At 40.3% G+C, this 21,591-nt stretch overlaps 1 protein-coding gene across 1 annotated transcript; it reads right to left on the bottom strand.

The window, feature by feature from the left end:
• Positions 1-287: 287 nt before the first annotated feature.
• limk2 (LIM domain kinase 2) lies at positions 288-19,639 on the bottom strand. Its single transcript, XM_005473344.4, has 16 exons — positions 19,327-19,639; positions 18,974-19,064; positions 11,259-11,394; positions 7,765-7,874; positions 6,479-6,664; positions 6,098-6,203; positions 4,732-4,946; positions 4,447-4,633; positions 4,280-4,366; positions 3,860-3,991; positions 3,299-3,355; positions 2,889-2,954; positions 2,457-2,628; positions 2,307-2,362; positions 1,956-2,113; positions 288-1,583 (listed from the first exon to the last, which is right to left on the bottom strand). Exons 1-16 carry the CDS (start codon positions 19,340-19,342, stop codon positions 1,370-1,372), a joined length of 1,989 nt encoding a protein of 662 aa, XP_005473401.1. The 5' UTR covers positions 19,343-19,639; the 3' UTR covers positions 288-1,369.
• Positions 19,640-21,591: the final 1,952 nt, after the last annotated feature.

Below are 21,591 nucleotides of genomic sequence, written 5' to 3'. Positions count from 1 at the left end.
AACGGAGTACCAATGGCCGATCTGCCATTGTTGTTAATTGGGCATAAAAAATTTAAAACTAAAGACCTACACGACGTATAAGTGTGAAAATCCTAGGAGACTGCCTTCTTGAGTTACTGCATTCACCTTGACTTTGAAGTCACTAAAATTCAAACTTTTTAGTGGATGCACCTAAAGGATTAATTTCAAAATCATTCATTGCCACATTCTCGAGTTACTTCATTCACAAAGTTAGGCGCCTTCAGAGCGTTTGATGTCATGCACACCTGAATAACGACAATTAAAAATGCGACTTTCAGAAGGTTTATTTATGAAACACTACATTAATATAAATAATAGTGGTTACAGCTGGTTGTCAGTACCCTGCATGATGATAGCAAAAAAAGGCCAAAATGTCATTTGCTGACGAAATGTCTAAAATATACAAATCTAGAGGTCCCGTTAAAAAAAATAAAAAACAAGACATCAAATTAGTGCTATAATATGTACATACTTATTTACAGTGGTTAGGGAAAAATATCCAGTCCTGTACAAAGGCAGTTTTTTTTCTTTTTCCAAACAGTCAGCTCTTGCATGATTATGTCTGACAATCATTTTTGCAGTCCTTAACTGCAAAAGAGCTTTTGTCCCGTTTTTTTTGACAGAAATAAAACATCTGCACGGTGTTCGTTCAACATTTTGATAAAATAATTAAGCTAGAAAGTACACAGATCCGTGGTTGTCAAAAATGAGATGAGTGATGCTTAGAATAAACACAATCTGAACATTTCTTTGCCATCGTGCGCGAATTCTCAGCACGATGGCACCATTCAGCAGCAGCGGTGTGCGTTTTGCTTTCTTTGCTGCCCTAAGTCACACCTGTGTTTTTTGTTTATTTGGGCATGCCAATGAGCTTGACTGTCAAGGATCTTTGTTTTCTTTGCTGCTGAAGTGAGGTGACTCCTCTGTTGCGCAAGGACCGATCTGTGCATTCCACACACAGCAACAACAACTCCAGAGCCAAAAAAACTCCACCAGAAAACAAAACTGTTGTCACGTGGGAGCATAAAGTCCTCCGCCTTAGAAAGAAAGATTCTTTCCCTCTGCCAGGGAGGACATTTTTCTTTTGTCTTTATACAGAGTGAACAATCTTCTTTGTAATGAGTGGAATTAGTAAACACTTGTAATTTTGAAATGTCTTTTCACTCTCTTTGCAGTTCACTGGTATTCACAGGGTTAAAGTCCCAAAAACACAGATTGATCCAGCTACCACAGGTTATCCAGTTTTAATACGGCTCGGGTTCAATACAACTTTCCTCTTTTTACACATCCACAGTGCAGCAGGTCAGAGGTGTCACTAAAGTAAATACAGACAGAACAAGCAGAAGTCCTAAGTGCCATTGTCTGTCGTGCTCGAGCAATCTGGAGAGGCTGCCACTGGGGTTAACGACTGATCGGAGCTCTGGTTTGGAGAGCCGTCTTTAGGCCAATAAAGTCGACTCAGGCTCTGATGCAGTTCTTCCAGTTCGGCAGGCAGGGGGATTCCCAGCTCCTGATTGAGTGACAGAGCTGCAAACCAGTCCTCAAGCTTCTGAAAAGGTGGACTGAGGAATAAAAAAAGGAGAAAAGGGTTAACGAGGGCACAGAGAGGGGTTTGAGGCTAAAACCAGACTGACAAGGTTGAGAGAAAACATGAGGAAGCAATCTGGTAGCAGAGGCGTGTCCCTCAGCGAGCAGGTTGAGATGGCATCTGAAAGGGTTTTTGTTTCACTCCTCCTCCTACAGCCAGTTTCATTAAAAGGCCGGATACCGTCTCAAGTCAAGGCAGATACAGTTCTCAAATGGCCACATCTCTTGACTCTTTCAGGTTATTAAGAACTTAAACTCTAACGGTCAGCAACTCTGCAGAACATTAACTTTTCACAACAAGTTAACTGAAATCTGTAACGCATTACAAAACAAAGGCTGTGGCTCACCGGTTGTCTGGTGTGAGGTCACAGCAGGCTACAGCCAGTGGAAAGAAAGCTGGTGGGCAGTCTTCAGGGAGAAACTTCTCCACAAACTTGCCAACATTTAGGCCAAAGTCCAAAGTCCTGGGGAGGCACTCGGGGTCTGCGTAGACTTGTCCAATGATCTGAATCACAGTAAGGAGGATAAACAGTAGTCAATCAATTGAACAGATAGTGATGTGCACACAATGCTTTTACACATAAATACATCAGTGTTTACTTTGAAAGGCTTAATTGCATGCGAGGTCTGTCATCTAACCCCAAAATATGCTCGTTAAGCCATTACTTTTAGTAAACTGAGTAAAATCATCATCTTACCTCGCAGAGAACAATTCCAAAAGAGAAAATGTCCACCTTCTCATCGTAACGTTTACCTGAAATAACAGATAAATACATTAAATTACAAAATGGGTACACTTTAAGCTGGCATTACTTTTTTCTTTTCTTTTTTTAATGTCCACCACTCACCATTTAGCATCTCTGGAGCCATCCAATAAGGATTCCCCACAACGGTGTACCGCTTCTTTCGATCAATCCGTCTAAAACGTTTCTTATTGGTAGGTTTTTCAGGTAGAGGTTTAACTTTCTCTTCTACTATGAGTCGGGACAGTCCGAAATCAGCAACGACTACAGTGTTGTCCTGTTGAATGATTACAAGTGAGGGTTTTACTTCTCTAGTTACCCAGGATAGGAGAGAACAGGGTTTATTAATGGCATATAATACCCAGAAATCCCCAATATGTTTAGCTCTTTGGTGGTCTTTTGGAGTCTGCAAAGGTTTTAATCTTTAAAAAAAAAAACATTAAAAGCTGCGTACAACCCAGCTTTTGCTCATTCTTGAAATAAAAACCATTCACACTTCATCATGTTTAACTGCTTCTAAGATGAAATGCCACCTACCAGTTTAACCAGACAGTTGTGAGTATTTAGGTCTCTGTGGATGATGCTCATTGAGTGGAGGTAGGCCTAAAAACAAAAAGGTGAAAGTCACGTCAAGTAAAGACAGAAAATCCCAAGATAAATTATTCATGTGCTCAAATCTTCTAAAGGCAGATTTCATAAAATCTCTACAAGATGAATAAAAAGGTTGCACTTTGTCACAGCATGAGGTTGATCTACACCTATGTTAAACATTTTGTTACACAGTAGCACAATTGTTATAGTTTTTCAACTTCACAGTTTCTTTGAATAAATTAGTTTCATTCTCCGGCTCATTTGTGGCACTTAATATCTAATAGATGTGGATGTTTGAACACATACAGTCAGGTGAAAGTAGGAGCTAGTAATTTCTTTGCAGGAGGCCAACTTACCATGCCAGAAGCGATACCCTTCGCAAAGCTCACCCTCTGCTCCCATGGAAACGGGTCCTGTTAGTCAGGAAAAAGCAAAAGCAATGAGACAAACAGAAGCTCTCTCAGAGACCATAACAGTGTTAAATATAATGATTTTACACTAAGTAGGAGACAGCTATGTTAAATGAAATTAGACCTTTATGAAATAAACTAAATCTAAAATAGTCCTCCCCCACATGCTTCAAGCCTCATTAGGGACAAAGCACCCTCACTCTCCTCAGTGTGTGAATAGGCGTCGGCAGTAGGGGGGAGGAGCGGAGCGCGACTGTTCCAAGTTTCACCTGAGAACACTTTCTATAACTTTTCTCGCTCCACGTGTCGGTCAGTTGATACGCAACACAGCCAATTATAGAGTCCAGAGCCCTGTATCAGTGCAGAGTTTACTCCAGGTCACCACCCTCCCTCCCCTCCCTACATAACTCCTGCTAAAAAAAAAAAAAAAAAAAAAAAGGCTCTGTCTTTGGCCACTGTTTTTGTGCTTCACTGTGAGTGAGGAGTGTTTAAGTTTTTTAGACTCACCATGTCTCTGATGAAATCCTTCAGCGTACCGCCCTCAATAAACTCAGTAATCAAATTGAGCCTTTTGTCTTTGTATAGCACGCCGATAAACTTCAAAACGTGGGGATGGTCAAGGCTTCGCATTACTTTGACCTGAAAACGTGTGACAGAAAAAAAAGGAAAAAAAGCTCCAGATTATTATAAGCAGATGATCCCAAATTAATTTACACGAGACTCTGTGGGATAAAAAGCACTGAATAAAATACAAGTCAAGCTAATGCATTTCCACAAGACTCTGGCAACAACAACAAATACAAAGAGTTAACTACTGGGTCATGTGCCGTGCCTTTAGTGGTGTGTATTAATAAACAGCTCCATACAGAGACAGTGGGCTCTGCTTTGTCTGTGACTAATCGGAGGCTCCTGCTGCAGATTACCAACCTCTTTAAGGAAAGTTTTCTGGGTCTCCTCATCACACCGGATCAGCTCCTTCATCACCATCACCTCTCCTGTGGCTTTATGAGTCACCTGCGACAGAAGGAACACATGAATTACATGAAGCTCACAAAACTTGCTCGATGGCAGGAGTAAAAGAGTAAAGGACTCACCTTGATCGCCTGTCCAAAAAATCCTTTTCCTAAGACCTCTCCGTGTATGAGGTCACATGGCCGAAAAATGCGGTGAGAGCAGCTAGTGGAGGATCTCAAGGACTCCGAGCGCCCAATGTCTCGTGTAATAAATGGATGGTCTTTAGGAGAAGTTGGTCCCGGTGACTTGCATATACTGTTACTGCGCCTGAAACACAACAATGCTCATTAATAATAACGCACATCCCAGATCTCTTTTTCATTACAGACTCCAAAACATGGAAGTTGTAGGTTGTTGTAACATACCTCAAAGACCTCCTTTTCAGTGTGCCATCATCAACCACATCTGTTCTCTCCAGCACCGTGTCAGATGGTGAGGACATGCGCATGCGGGAGGTGGCTGGGACTCCTAGCTGGTTCCCCGGTGATTCCAGCCTTAGCCGGTCCAAACGATGCCTGACTGGGTCGTACTCTATTAGAAGGTGCAGCGTGTGACTGGTACGGTGAATAAGATCATCCACCTGGATAGAAAAAAATTTTTTAAAAAAATCCATATATATATATATTTATTAACTAGGGTTAATGGATTTTCCACAATTACACCGTTTGTAGGCTTTTTAACAACAAATCCCCCACGTTTACTTCCTGTAAACTATCATCCTTCCACGTTAGCATGATTTGATGGCAGTGTAATAAAACTTCCTAAACAACACTGCAAAAATAAATAAATACTAGTATAATTTATAACTATATTATAAAACCGATGCTTAAAAGCTGCAGTCAAAGATCCATGGTTCAACATCAATGCTTTAAGGCTGGGATTTGCTTATCCAAAGGACAACTGATGGTGAAATCTGAGGTGTAGTCATTGTTTTGTTACCGGCTCAGCCCTTTCCTTTAAGAAGCCTGTGTGTGACGCAAGTCCAGTGCTGTAGGTGGTAACACTCCCACCACATAAATTGCAGGACTGTGACATGCATGCTGTGACCAGTGCAGTGACCAAGTTACTGTGATCAGAGTGTCTAGATATGCTTACGTTTAACGGTAACAACTATCCCAGTGTTGAGCACCATGGGCTTGGTTCAAGGAAGAAGGAAACTAAAAGCCCAGTTTATGCAATGTTATAATAGTGTCTCTGTTCACCCTTTGACACTGCAGAGTCTGACGGGTAAAGATTACCAGCTAATGAGTCAGGTACGAGTAAAGTAAGAAGCTAAATCAAGTTCTGTGAGTTAGTCTCATTTAGCACATCGAACTATTCATAACTCATGATGATGTCAGTTATTCATGTTGGGCAACAACATGAGTTTCCTTTAATTGTGCATTTGTTTTTATTTATGGATTATTTTATTTGTCTGATGAAATTCTGTTTTGGTATACAGAAACAAATCTTTAATGATAACGAAAACATCAAAAAGGAACCAACCAGTCGAACACAAAAACACTGATCGTGGGAATGAGCCTATAAGTGCAGTCATTACACACCTCTGCCTCCCAGCTTATGCACAAATGATTGAGGAATGGGAGGAATGTCAAAAATCAAATATGCAGCGATTGTATAACAACATTGCTATGCGAAAGTGCACTCAAGGAATTGTGTTAATGATGAAACTAATTGGCTTCGGCTGAATGACTTCACTCCATAAGCATCAGAGATAATATGTCAGCCCACCTCCTGCTCCATCAAAGTCGCCACAGGAAGGCCATTGATCTCCAGAATCCTGTCTCCAACATGGATGGCATTTCGAACCTCTGGACTAATAAGCATCCCTCTGACCCTGGAAAAACAGCAGCAGCATGAGTAAGTGAGGACTATGAAATAAATGTGGTGGTTTAAAAACAGCCAGTCCTGTCTGCCCACCAGGACACCAGGACTCGAAAAACTTGCATATATTATTAATCTGTCAATAAGTACTTTTTCTTTCAGAGGCTTATTTACACACACCTGCTATTTAGTCAACCTATAATCAACGTTATGTAAAGCATTACTCATGCTGTTCCCACAGAGCCTCAAGGACAGGCATGGAGTAAGACATCACAAGGTCCTACTTACTCTTTGACCTGAACACTCGCTGAGCCATTGACATCCCTCAGCACTGACACAGAGAGGCCTCTCTTCCCATTGGCTGCAGAAGGCATCGAGATGAGGGTCACCGTGTGGGGCAGTGAGTCCAGGACCGAGTCGTACGAGCGTTTTTCCAACATGGGTGTGAGAACCTTCTGCTTGTAGCACTTTCCGCTGTTCACACCAGGAGAAGGCAGAAGCACATTTTATTAAAGATTGATTCAGAGGGCACAGAGTAACAGGAAGTCATGCAGTAGTGACCAACTAATCATACTTGAGGGTGAACATTAACTTTTTATGACATTCCTGCCATTGGCCAGTACAATTAAATGTAAGACGCTCTAGAAAAAGTGGAGACGAGGATTTTTAATTGAAGGACTATAAAACTGAATCACAGCAGAAGAACCACATGAAATGTCCAGAGTTGAAAAACACATAAGATCAAGTTTAGTTTAGACCAACCAAGTGTTGTAACCTAAAGTAAAATCTAATCTTTGCTCAACAGATCTTTTTGCTTTATTAGCAATATTGCAACAACTTAATATCAGTGCCATTATGTTACAGAAACAAGCATTGGTGTATTGGCTGCTTTATCCATTTTTGCGATAACTCACTGGATTAAAAAGTGCATTCTAGATACAAGTCTCATATCATCATGTGGGACAGGCAGCTGATCAAAAAAGGTCAAGCATATGACTCCAAGCTGTGACTACTCCTGGATCAAAGCAATTTTCCAATATCGTCATCTTTTAACACTCGTGAGTGTAGCTTATGGCTGTTAAATAGAAGTTTAGAAATGGCACACTGATGAAACCGCATCAGGTATGAGTGAAGTTATGCAGCGGTTTTTCTTAGATTTATAGTGCACATATTATTTTATGTACACTAATTACCCATGTGCAATCAGTAAAGTACCTATTATCTATATCTATGTACCTGAGCACTCTGAAATGGTGGGGAAATGAATGTTAATTAAAAAACTTAAAATAATCTAAACATGAAGGTAAAAATGTATCTGGCTTCATTAAATACTCTAAAGACACTGCAGAAAAAAATAAAATAAGAACAGTTCACTCTGGTGGCGTTAGGTGGAAGCACCTGGCTGATTTTCATGGAACGGCTGTCGGAGTGGTCTATAAATGAGTTTACAACCTTTACTTATAGACTATAAAAATGAGCCTACATACCGAGACATGTACGTTACAGCCCTACAATTGCTGCTCTGAGCAGTTCTCAATAAACAGCTTTAAAGAAATCCAGTGCAGGTGACTTACCAATATAGTTTTGACCTCTCGACTAAAGCGTAGGTGTCCCGGTCTTCAATGACCACCTTGCAGCTCAAGCAAACAAAACACTCAGGATGGTACTTATGTTCTCCAGCCACCTGGAATCAGAAACAAACGGGCTAGTTCTCCATTCAGAAGTAACGCGACGAGGCTGCTGTCTTGTTCTGTTGTGCTTTGCTGGTGAGCTGTGAGCTGCGTGTTGTTTTCTGCCCTCCTCCCTCCCACCGTGAGCGGTGACATAGCCGTAACACCTGCTTCACTCTCAGCCTGTCTGGAATCTGCTATGACATCACCCTCTGTGGATCTGACACACTCGTCTTACTGGCTTTCTCCTTTTCAATGGTCTGAAACTTTCAGCTGCTTCAGTTCTCACCCACACTGCGTACGTATCAGTCATCGATTTCCCTTTCTGACATGCATGCAGGACTTCACTTTCATCACACTGTTTTCATCCCTCTCATGCAAGATGAGATCATATGTCTACCCTTTGCAAACAAGTAAAATGTTGATTTCAGGATTATTTATGTAATTAAATAGGCAATAGACAGAGTTTTGGTTTTAACTTGTGATGAAATACAAGTCGATTGCACAAAAATGTCTGGGCTTAAAGTGTTTGCCTAGAAATCTTGCACACATTGGACAGTTTTGTCTACAACCAGGTACAAAACCTCTTGTGAAAATGAAGGCTTGATTGTGAAACCAAAACAGGAAGAGGATGGCGCTTTTGTTTTCCCGCTAGCTGAAATAGTGGTCCTGGGAACAATGGGAGTAACTGCTGAAACTGTACCCAACAAGAAAAAAAAGGAGGAGGCGGCGAGGAAGACAAAGGGAAAGTGATTAAAAGTTAATGGGGGGATCAGTGGGACTTGAGGGGGTTTAAAGATTACATTCACCTGGTATTGTTAGACCAGACTGCCAATTATCAAAACCTGCCCAATATAACCAGGTGTTTCAGGCCCTGTCCACATGTACATGGGTATTTTGGAGAATGTAGCTTGTTTTATGCATTTTGGCTTTAAAACGGTCGTTGTGAATGGACTAAGTCCCTGAAAAAGGAGAATAAAACAAAATCTTCCAGGATAAAGATTTAGAGAAACTGATTTTCTGTGGTTACATGTGAACAAGTAAAGCAACCTCAGAGCCGTGCACCTTTATTCCCTTTTTTACCATCAGCCTGTGTGCCATGTTCCTATTTGTTGCTTCTGATTGGGCAATATTTAGGGTTATATCATCATCTCTTGCTCCTGATGTGGACTCTTCATGTGGACATATTTTTCAAAACCGTGCTGGACAGGATTTTACATTTCAATATTAATGCTTTCAAGCTGTGAGCAGAGCTTGGTGGTGGTAGAGAGGTACTCCTAGTGCTGGTCCCAAGCCCAGATAAATGGAGAGAGTTGCGTCACGAATGGTATACGGCATAAAATGTTTGCCAGATCAAACATACCGGAACCAGCCAGGGCTGTAATGAAGGCGGACATGCAGAGGGTTGGTGTGACAGAAAAAGATAATCTGTTATGGTGACCTTTAAAGGGAGCAGCTGAAAGAAGCACCAGCAGAAGAGCAGCAACTCTAATTTTCTCACTGCATTGTGATAGAAACAATTCAAAAGCTTTGATTTTTGTTCATCTATGGATTAGTTATCTCAACGATTTGCAATAAGCACATGGGGAGCTGTTCAGTATTTTTCCCACATTATTGCCACAGCTCTGAGTCAGTAACATTGTGCTGTGAAAGGATTCCCTGCTGCTGCAGAGAGATTAAAGTGATGTCAGCCAAATCATTGTGACACCTCAGGAGTCTGTCAGTACCTCCCTGCCTTTAAGCCAGGAACAGAAAAACCGCCAGTGACTAAGAGCAGCCACAAACCTGCCTGAGGCTCAGACAGCAGTACGGAGCTGTAAAAACTTGGCAAAGCCAGAACAAAGTGAGGGACAATTAATGGTGACCCCATTGTGGGCAGAAAAATATGACACTGGAAAACAAAAACGGGATTGCATAAACTGATCATAAACACAGTGCTCTGAATTCCAAAAACATCTCCAAAGAATCAATGAACTAACAATCAGCTGGACCAGGACAGAAACAATAGTGTTCTGGACTTGAATACTTAACAAGCAGCAGCTCTACATGACCCTCCTCCGCTGATGGACCACAATGATTTTCTTTCTGGCTGAGAGGCTCCGGTGCCAGTTCAGCCCTGCCAAAAACACTTGGCTTCGCTGGCTGATGAAGCAGAATGCCAGAACCAAATAGAGGACTCCATTATGTGTGTTGCTTGGTGGCGAAAAGAAAAACTTGAGCCTGGCTCCATGCTAGAAAAGTGACCCCATTTGTGGCCACCTCAGTTTTAGGTTTTTGATTTGTAGATATTAAAAATCGATGCTGGCTGACATTTGGCTTAAATTTACTGCATGTCAGTTTCTTTACTTTAATCGACTTGGCTTTTCATTTTTTATTAATTAAATTTTCTCTTTGTGGAGAAACAAACCCCAAAAAACAGGCGTCATTTATCTTTATACCATCAGTACGGATCATAATGTGAGTGGCAGAGTGTGGCATGCATTAACAGAGAACTGTGGAGAAGTTCTGCACTGAGAGGGAACATAATGGGGCCTCAAGGGGGGGAAAGTAATTCACAAGTAAAGTCTAGACCGCATTCTGCTAAGTCCAGCAGCAGCCCATGTGAAGTATCACTCATCTGTAAATGTAATAACTGCCACAAAAAAAACTGCCCCCCTGCCTTTTAACGCACGTTAATCTGGAGCAGTAAGCAGAAACAGGAACAGAGCGTACTGACATGGTCTGTGGGCTTTCTGGCATTATTTAAGTAGGCAGGGAAAGGGTTGGCAACTGGTGTTATAAGATCATGGCAAGACAGACGCTGAAAGCCAGGCAATCACATGCAAACAGCAGTGGTCAAACAGTCTCGACCCAGTGTTGAGAGTCTCCAAAAGAAAAAACAAAAGACACCAGATGCGCAAAGAGAAAAAAACCCAAAAAAACACGATCTGGTGGGTTGTAATTCTCATTCTACACCAGAGTATGGATAGCTCTGCTGTTTTCAAGTCTTTAACACAAGAGGGCTGAGTGCCAGGCCAGGTCAGCGTGTCATGTAAGCATTAAAAGAGAAGCCTAACAAATTTCGTGTAAAGTTTCTATAAAGCTTTTGGAAAGATCCCCCCACCACAAAAAAACCATGCAACTTGATCGCACCTTTAATTACATCCTGACTGCCTGAGATGTGCATCTATTTCACATACCGCACCCGAGCTTACATGTGCTGTCTCAGCCAAAAGCAACTAACAATGTTATCTAAATGTTTTTACAGGCCATAGAGTGCTATGAGATGTAAAATTAGTGCAGTCTGGGCTGATTAGGTGTTGGCTCAGATTCCAGTGTCTTTGAGCGACAGCTTAAAAAAAAAACAGCAACCAAAAATCAAAAACAATGGAGTATAAGAATGAAAGTAGCAGACTTACCATCGCAGGTCCGGTCATGAGCAGAGAGCAACCATGACAGAGCTCTCCAAACTTTTCCCAGTAGTGATTGCGACAGTACAGCTTGCCGTCCTTCTCATAGTACCAGTTAGTCAGGTGGTCACAGCAGACAGAACATCTAAGGAGACAGGAAAAAAAACAACACTCAGGGTTACAGAGACAGAACAACAGACTTCAGAATGGATTTTGAAATGTGAAGCAGATGTCTATGATGACATGATGGCGGTCAGAGTCTCAAAAGCCTGTTTGACTACATGGATGTTAGATGTGCAATATATGTGAGACACAGCAGGGGAAAAGCCAGCCAAAGATGCTGATAGAGAATATCGACTGTGCATAAGAACAGCCTAATAATAACAGCATAATAAAGACCTGGATTTTCCAATATTTCTAATATTGCAATATCTCTGAAACAAAGTGTTTTTTGAACAGTTTCTCATGCACACTGTAAAAAACAACAACAACAAAAAACAAATCCAAACTGCCGAGAATCCTCCTCCAGTAAATAACCTGTGAAGTCATAGCTGAGAGGTCAGTGCAGTCACACATACCTAGGGGTGCAACGTGGCCAGTCAGCCAGTGAAATTTGCCCCCTCAATGAAGCTGCTGACTTTAACATCTTTACTCTGTGGTGATAACCCCATGTGGACTGTCATTGATGGATGGTTTCTTGTAAAAATATTGAAGTTTTTAATCAGAAGTTTAATCAGTTGCAAACGTGCTACAAGTGACTATTGATTTCCACTCTCCTAAAATGCAGTAATTAAAAAAAAAAAAACAACCCAAAAAACCAAAAACCAGACACCGTTAGATGCCTTCAAGCTAAAAATGAATCAAAAATAAGCAAACATAGATAAATCAAATCAGTTTTTGCTTGTTAATCTAGGAGTTTTTGAAAGTTCAGGAAACATAAAGAATTGAAACTTTGGACTTTTGTTTGTGTATGCTGTGTCATATATGTAACCAAGGAAACGTCCATTAACTCTGTTGCACTTGGCAGACCCTCCTCACTCAGCCTTTGTAATCAAGGGTCAACCTCTGGAGCTGAAACATTGAGCCAATGCAGAAGTAGCAAAAGCTGCAATTCCTCAAGCAGCCAAAAAGGGTGTCAAAAACTTCACAGCTTGAAAAATCATATTAGGGGCTGAATTTTCTAGAACTCATCCATGGATATAATTCAGTTATCTGTCATCAGCATCATCTAGGCCTTATCTGTGACTTCAAAATCAGAATCAGAATATTTTATTAATCCCTGAGGAAATCATGTGGTCATTAGACAGAACCTCTTCATTGTGTGTGTGCTATTGGTGCTTTTTAAACAGATTATCAGACTAATGATATGGCTTGCTGTGTGCTCGCTGGCTCATTCTAGAAGTTTGTGCTCCAGCTTGGCGAGTAAGATTACATTAATCCACTGCTTAGAAATAATAAGCTGATAGGCGTGTCTGTGTTGCACCCACACAATTTATAAATGCAGCTTGTTAACCAAGTTTGCTGAATCGCACTCCACCCTTCACCTGTATAAAGGTAACGGCTGGCTTAAAAACAAAACAAAAATGGCTACAGCTTAGTTTCAAAATGTGGAGTCCAAAAATGAATGGTGACACCACAGTGCCACATCCGTGTTTTATACCATTTATACTTGTATGATGTACCAAAAAAATAGTGTAATTTTTGATTAATCAATGAATCAACAATATGGAACCTTCTTCCAAAAATTGTCTGTAAATAAAATAAAAGAGTAAAAACATCACACGAGAAAAGCTGTAACAAAAATTCTGATCGCTTTGCCAATTGTCCAAAATTATTAATGACTCTACTGAAATATTAACTCTTATAATTTAACTTTAAATATTTCTTACCAAACTTGGTAACCTTTCTGTAAATGTATCTCATCCTTGTTTCTTAAACGCTGTAAGCTGTGTTGAACAATCAAAGAAAGCTCCTATAGAAGCCATCAGTCAAACTTATCAAATTAGCTAGAGGGTATATTCCAAACGCTTAACGTGCCAAACTATGTTCTATAAGGTGTACAACAGAGCGAATACCTTGTAGCTGAAATGTCCCGGGGCTTGCACTGTTAGAGAGGCAGGGATCACAAAAGTAATTAAATAAAAATGTTCCACTTTTGAAGAAGCAGATGTCAGATTTGGGAGAACTTCTCTTACTTGAAGACTGCGCAATGCCTCTATGGCTGCCAAGTCCTTATTCAGTGCTTAATGGGATTCAGGATCACCACCTCAAGATAAGACTCTACAGAGCCAAAGTCCTCAAATTATCCAGTTGGGCTATAATACAGCTTTTGATTACAGTTCAATTTCTTAGGCAGGTCACTTTAAATACTAACAAGTCACGCCGTTAACCACATTAGCTCAGAAACACATCCTGGGGTTTAGGATTTCTGAGTGTCTCTCATTGTATTTCTCCTCCTTCAACAGTCTAACGAAGGCGTCGTAGTAAGAGCTAGCACTACTGTTATAAATAGTGTCGACTGGTGCTCCTGTTATATGACTAGCTGCTAATCGAAACTGATATTTGGCAGAGAGTTAATGCCTGAGACTGAGACAAAATGTTCAGAGTGAAGAATGCTGAAGTTACCAGCAGATTGGGAAGCACCTGCAGGCATTGAGCGCTCCTTGAACAAGCTGCACTGGTTATGCAAAAATGATGGCAGAAGATTTAACTGCCAGGATGAGCCACTTTATGAGAGATCGGATTACTGAAGCCTCTGGAGCCAGTTTTGCCCGACTTTGCAAATCATTCCTCAGGCTTGTTTTTTCCCCTCCACCTTCCACCTCGGTTACACATTCATCTAAAGAAGAATCCTGATGTCTCGGTGATGACATGTAGACAAATGAGTCACAGTGAAAAAGAGACAGCAGCCCAGTCAACTATTTGCATTTGAAAAGGACAGAAAATGTTCACTGCATTGATTTCTCTTGAACTTATGCACAAAAGTAACAGCAGGTGTGAGATAATATACAGGCTGCGTAGAGGAACGGCTATAATATTCAACAGTCAACTACTGTCAGTTTAGAGTGGTTCCCAGCATGATTATTTTGCCAGTTAGGTGAAGAGCATCAGATTCTCGATGAAGACAAAAACATTATTTTAAATGTTTATTGTATGCATTTTTATTCTTTTGGTGATGGCTCCAGACTTCAGCTGAGACCCGCGTATCACGTTGTTCTCTCCACTGTAGGTATAGTTCATCCAGGATTATTGACTTTGGCACAGACTCCAGATATTTTAGAGTTTTCTGGCATTACTTAAGAAGGAGCTGTCCTTTGGAGGAAAGACCACATGTTTGTGTCTGTGCTGCGGAGAGAAAAGTGGAGAATAAGGGAACAGCTGGCTCTGAGGCAGAGAGGACGTGACATGAAACAGATCCATATTTGTGTCCTTTTAAAAAATGTCAGGAAACAAACCTTTTTCCTTTGACATGAAAGCAACATAAAAGAAAAGGACACAAGATACAGCCTGATGTATCACAGTGTGCTGTCAGCTGAGGAGTAACAGAGCAGAATAATTATCCTGAAGTTAAGATTGCATGAGTAATGCTTGCTAAGCTGCTGTGGTCACAACTGCACTAAAAGGCCAAACATCTGATGTCTGGGTGTGACGCAATATTACACAAATTTGCTATTTTCATTAAATGATTAATAACGTTATTAAACATCATTAGGAGTGGGAGAAAATACAGATGCAGCTTTATATTGACTCGTTTCTGCTGCAATACAATTACGGTGCCAACTTTTAATATTTTGCCCGGTCTTAATGAGTCAGTTTCTGCCGCAGCATTCTGATGGTAGAGTCTGACGAGAGGTTATGATAGTTAACTAAAACAAAACCAAAAACTTATACAAGAAGTGAAAAACAATTTAGTTAACTTAAATTAAAAAAAAAATGTACGGAAATGATTTTGTGAACTTGGAAAACTAACTTTTAGAATTTGTTGCGTTGTTAAAATTTTTTATTGCTAGTTGCCCGATGGAGTCAGGTGCCTTCAGCTTTAGAAAGGTTTGTTTTAGTAACTGTTTAGAATTTCCTAAAGGTTGCCCCTGACATATTCCTCACAATATACAACACACACAATAATAATTAAAAATTCTTAAGCTAACACTAAAATAATAAAAAAGGAAACTAACATTAAAGCTTTTTCCAGTGAAATAACGCACCATATCACAAAGCTAAAATCATCTCAAACTGGTCTCTTAAACATCACAATGAGTTCATTGTACTCAAATGGCCTCCACAATCTCCACATCTCACTCTGATAGACCACCCTTGGGATGTGGTGGAACGGGAGATTCACATCATGGATGTGCAGCTGAGAAATCTGCAGCAACAGTGTGATGCTATCACATCAGTGTGGATTATAATCTCTGAAGAGTTTTTCCAGGACCTTGATAAATCTATGCCATGAAGACCTAAGGCAGTTATGAAGGCAAAAGCAGGCCCAACCTATTACTGTAAGATGTACCTAATAAAGTGACAAAGTTAAAAAAAAAAATAATAATAATACATACAAGCCACTATACACATTTGATTATTGTAGAACCGAGACATTGCTGTCAGCCTCAAATATTCAGTATTTGTTAAACTGTAGCACAGACAAGTAATGTCAGCACAGCATCAACAACGGCTGGAGGTATCAACACTCTCATTGTCCCTTTAGCTAGATACAATATTTACGAATAAGACAAAAAAAGGTGCAATTCTTCAAAAATACTGCATGTACAACATACTGTGTGTCTAAGTGGAGGAGAACAAACAAACATACAAAGAACTATTAAAAAACTTGTTCTGAACAAAAAAGCATTCATATACAAAATAACCTCATAAAATATAAGTGTTGTACATTTTTTTCCTTTTACCATCTACATTAAGTGATACAAGTGTGCTTATAAAAACACCTAACTTCCTTGTATATATGGTGCTGAACGGGCGTGTGCACTTAACTCACGTGGTCATGTTGGCTGCACAAACACTACAAAGTAAACATTACTCGTTTCCTTAATATGCATTGCCGTTGGAGTCCTTTGTTAAAGTGTGGCTACAGTAATGACAGAAATAGATACTGAGATGATCTTTTACATGTGGCCTTGAAAGCCTGACAAAGGCGTATTTCACTGTGTGCAACAGCATCAGCACCAACAAGTTCACCACAGATCCTTTAAGTCCTCAAAGTTGTGAAACTGGGCCTCCAGCAGACCCGTTTATCTTGGACACACCCCACAACTGCTCGGCTGGCTCACGATATGGAGAATTTGGAGGCCAAGTCAACACCTTCAACTTTTTATTATGCCAATAGAGGACACAGCCATCAGGAAAAACACTTGCAATGAAGCGGTATGCTACTTTTACCTAAGTAAACTCCACAAGAAGGACATAAGACTTTCCACATTTTCCTCTACAGCCTCCACTGGCTGGGCTTCTTCCAACAGCGCATCTTGATGTAATGTCTTCACAGGTAGGCTAAATGAGGCGCAAACATCCACTCATCCACATCTTCTAAATAATGCGTATGTGCACCCGGTGGTCTGTAGAGGTGTACGGAGGTTAGCATGGACAAAAGCAGCAGTGTTTTGGCACCCCTCTATGATAGCCAGCATTAAGGTCAGATAGACAGGTAGACCTTTGCTTCCCACATCTTTGGTAGGTATGAAAACTACTTTGGAAAGGCACCAATCCAGTTATCAGACCATGACTGATCCTAAATGTTGGGCCATTTTGCTGTTTGCAACACTCAACTTCAAGATATGCCTTTAAGACTTACTGCCTTTAATATCAACCTAAAATGTTCAGATTATGAAAAACGTTAAATAAGCACCAAAAGTGTAAAAAAAAAAAGAAAAAGAAAAAGAAAAAAAAAGGCTTTTTTTTTGGTTTGTTTTCCTTGAAAGTAAAACAATTATTTAATTTCACTGAGTCTAAAATGCACATGTAAGTAAGAGGCAACACCAAAATGTAAATGAAGACATAAAAGAAAAATAGTAGTGTTGTTCAAATCTAGCTCCGGATTCTATTTTTGGTTACACAACTCTCCCCAGCATGGGAAAGACTCTATTTTTAACCACAGAAAAATGCAATAAGATCTGCAGTTATGCAGGTGGAAAGCCGTGAAGAAGATAGGAAATAGTTTTGTCTAAAAAAAAAAAAAAAACCCCCAAAAAACCCCAACAACACAAAGGCTTCTGTAGTGTTTGAGACAGAGCTCACATCTCTGATTCGCTGTCTAGGAATGCAGAATGCTGCAGAGCTGAACGTGCCATTACCTATAGGCCTGAATAACACTGCCAGGTTTACTGGAACAAGAGTGACGCCGCCTCACAAGAATGTTACACGAGGTGGAGGTATACGGAGGGCAGAGGGGCAGCATGTTGACAATAGAGAATGGGAACACCACAGGGTATCACATCTGCAAGGACATTTTTATTTTTGGTTGCTTAACGAGTTATGTCTTGCAAACAATTTTAGCGACGATGGCGTCAGCTTACAATGGTGCTTAGGAAAAAAACCCCAAAAAAACAAAACACCCATGCAAAACATTTCATATATGCAGAAACTTTAAAGAAAGGAAGTTATTACACAAAGAAATAACCAGGAATTCCAAAAATGTGAAAAGGTATAAAAGAACAAAGGGAGTGAGAGGATCAAGGGTGAGTAATGCAGCTGCGTCAGGAACCTTGCTGCTGAGATAAATAGGCTTTGTGTTATTGAGAAGTGTGTTTTAAAAGAGTGAAATCAAAGGTTGTCCAAGGACACTGCCACATACTGGCTTAAGAGTCTCTTTTTTTTTTTTCCAGCTGTAAGATTCATTTAACCTAGAAAATATTAAATGTGTTTTCTAATTTTAGTGCCAGAGGAACCCTGATCCACTCCCAAACACCAAACACATTTTTGGGTGTACTTGTGTGTGTTAGGTGTGCCTTCTTAGTCAGAGATAGAGAGAGAGAGTGAGAAAAAAAATCTCTAATAATCAATATTTCACAGATTCAGGCAGTCAGCTTTTGGTGATCAGTTTTAAAATGTTAGGAAAATACAACCCAGCAAATGCAACTGTGACCCTGCAGTAAGCTGAAGTACCACATGCCATTTCTGTTAAACAGCCTGAGTTATCTTATTTAACATGGGAAAAAAAAAAAAAAAAAAACCTTCAACTGATCTCCATGGGGAAAAACCCTCTGGGTGTTATATAATATTGGCATGTGCAGTGTGTTGGCATCAAACTGCAGGTTTACTGCTGCACACAAAAATATGGTCAGTGACCTGTACGAGCCAGAGAGCTGGTATCATCTCCACGGTGGCAATCATTAAGCTTAAGAGCAGAAGGGGCAAAGTTCTCCTGGGGAGGAGATCTGTCAGCTGGGACTGGGGGCAGGAATCACATCCTACAGAGTGCATTTTGTGCACAAAAACAATGGTGAACAGCTGAAAACAGACAAGAGTCTGTGTTTAGGAGACAGAACAGAAACTTCTGGGATTATCCACAGGTCCATTTGTAAGTACATCCAAACAGAGTAAACTACAAACACACACACAAAATCAATCACACAAACAACTGTCTGTGTCAGCGCGAGCTAACACCTCCTCCTTATACACAAACAAAGTCTCCAGTCATCGGAGTATGAGTGACAAAACTGTGCTCATTACAGTAATGAGGGTACTTAAAATCACGATCTGCAGCCACTTACTTGAAGCAGGCGTTGTGCCAGGTGTCCTGGAGGACTTTCATTTCAAACGAGTCTTGAATTTTTCCTCTACAGCCCACACAGTAACACTTATCTGCAAAGAAAGAAACGAGCCTCCCCTGTAAATAGGTGTAGCGCAGAAACCTCATGTGAAAATTGCAATACTGGTTTAACTGGGATCTGAATTTGAGCGAGCAAACAGACGCGCCGCTGCGCTCGGTCTCCAAAAAGCTCCGTTTTAATAGGTAAAAACATTGCGTGAGCTGAGCGCTTCAGACAGAGAGATGATGCTCTTTTACACCCCAGCGATGTAGCATCACTTCAGTGTAAAGGTACAGTGTGAAATACCACTTTACCTCCTGGTTCCTCCATCTACTCCGCGAGAGTGTCGTCGATATTCAAGTCCCTTTTTTGTTTTTTCACTAACTCCTCATACTGAAGAGGAGAGCTGTCATGAGCCGCTTCACGTTTTCGTTCCTCCCCGTCCGAGATTCCCACCTCTCTAAATACAGCAGGAAGAAAACACAAACGCCTTTTAATCCTCCACAGAGAGAGAAAGAAAACTGAGCTGAGACCTCCTGGACGGAGCTGCTCTCTCGCCGCTGGCAGGATGACTGACGTAATGCAGTGCTCACATTCCTGTACGGAGAGCGGAAAGGCCCAACCTCCGCACCTGGAAGAAGGAGAAAACTGAGATTTGGCCCCAAACGCGAAAGGAAAAACAGTGGCGCCATCTACTGCCAATATCACCGCACTACACAACGATTCACTATGTGGTTGCTAGGCTTTAGTGGATAGAAATGAAACGTTATTGTATGTTACTGTCGTGACATAAAAACGATGGGATGCTTTCAAAGTGTTGACGTCATAATATATTAAGGATAATATAATCATCAGATCTTATTGCATTCTTAAAGCAATATAGTAAGTACAGTACAATAAGACACAATAAGTGTCTTTCCTGAAGTTCTACAGTTGTATCAAAGGATCAAAATCTCTGTTTTAAAATTTCATTTAATTTTTTTTTAAAATTCTATAAAAGATAAATGACTGCTATATCAATCAGGTATTGTTTGCTTTACAATTTGTCTTTTGCACTTTTGCTATTTGAATGAACAAGGAACAAATCAGCATTTAAAGTGCTTCTAAATTGTTTTATTTCTGTTATATAGCCAAGGCTCACTGATAATACTGGGCTGGGCAAAACAATAATTTCACTGCATCTGAAATCAGTAGGCATCATCTCTTTAAACCCATTTCAACGCAGGCAGAATAGCAATGAATGTTATTTACTGAAAGGGTATTACACCTAATGAGAAGATTTAATCACAGAGTGCACGTGTTGTTTCTTTGCTTTTCTCTGCTCCATGCAGAATAATATTTCTTTTTTAATTTACACCTCCAAATTCAGAAGACGGTGCGTTTAAGCGGTTTTTACAATAACATGATTCATGGCTCATGGTTGACCTTTAGGCGATTGAATTTAAAGAGTTAGTTTCCCTTTAAATCACATATGAGGTTTAGTTTCAAAACATTCAACACAAATGCTGGTATGTACTGAGATTTTAAAAATGTATACAGCTTTGTTTATTGAAAAAAAATTGTGGCTTATTCACTGTCACATCCGTCAGTATTAGCACAGTGCTGTGCAATCTCATGCCACCCCTCATTTCATTATGTCATGCTTGGAAAATGGGGAATAGGTGTAGTGATTTATTGAAACACGTGCAAATATATATGGAAATATAAGCAAAAAACGGTTTGCGCAGTTCAACAAGCTTGATGTCCACATTTATTCTTCAACACAGCCTGGACTCTCTCAGTCAAGCTTTCTTGTTATTTTTAAGTAGTCTTCAGAAATAGCACTGCACTACAGTACAGTACAGTCACACTGATTTTTTGTGCTTGTTTCTTTATTTTCTTATGTTATTTTAACATGTCGAAATAAAGCCCCACAACGCTGGGAAAACTGTAGAACTGTGTCTTCAATCTTCAGTTTACGTAAAAGGGCCAATATACAGGCAGGAACATGAATGCGTCATGAGTTCCTCAGTTTCACCGACTGTGGCTGAAACATTAATTTCCTGTTTTGCAGCGTGGGACATGGTTCAATATTTGTGTGGCATATTAATGATAATGGGGCTATTGTTAACAGTGCATTAAAGTAATGGAGAAAAACTGAGATAAGGTAGAATAAACCGAGAGTCGAGAGTTTACAGTAGACAGGACGATACTCACGATAAGCTTATTATTAAGTCTTTGGCTCTTGATTTTAGAATGCAGTTGCGTGAAAGCCCATTCATTGTTATTTAAACAAGGGAAAGATTATATTTGGCAGTATTTGTTGTTACACTGTAATAGTCATGATTGACCTTACAATGAAGCTCCCATACACATCCTGACACAACACTAATATTAAGCCACTTCTGTTTGGGGGGTTACCGCAGTTCTACCTTCTACCTCCCTGACTTGTATAAGTCGCTGCGTTAGTTTTTATTCAGAGGGACTAATTGCCAGCTTGTGAACTAGGTTTGTTGCTATGGACTGAAGTATATTTCCGTTGGTTTATTAAAAAGTGGCCAGCAGGGGGCGGTAATTAAAAAGCAGATGTTCTTGTATCG

This window comes from Oreochromis niloticus, linkage group LG12 (assembly GCF_001858045.2).
Source record: "Oreochromis niloticus isolate F11D_XX linkage group LG12, O_niloticus_UMD_NMBU, whole genome shotgun sequence".
Classification (NCBI taxonomy): domain Eukaryota; kingdom Metazoa; phylum Chordata; class Actinopteri; order Cichliformes; family Cichlidae; genus Oreochromis; species Oreochromis niloticus.
The sequence above is the reverse complement of the archived record's forward strand: the minus strand, read 5'-3'. Positions and strand labels throughout refer to the sequence as shown.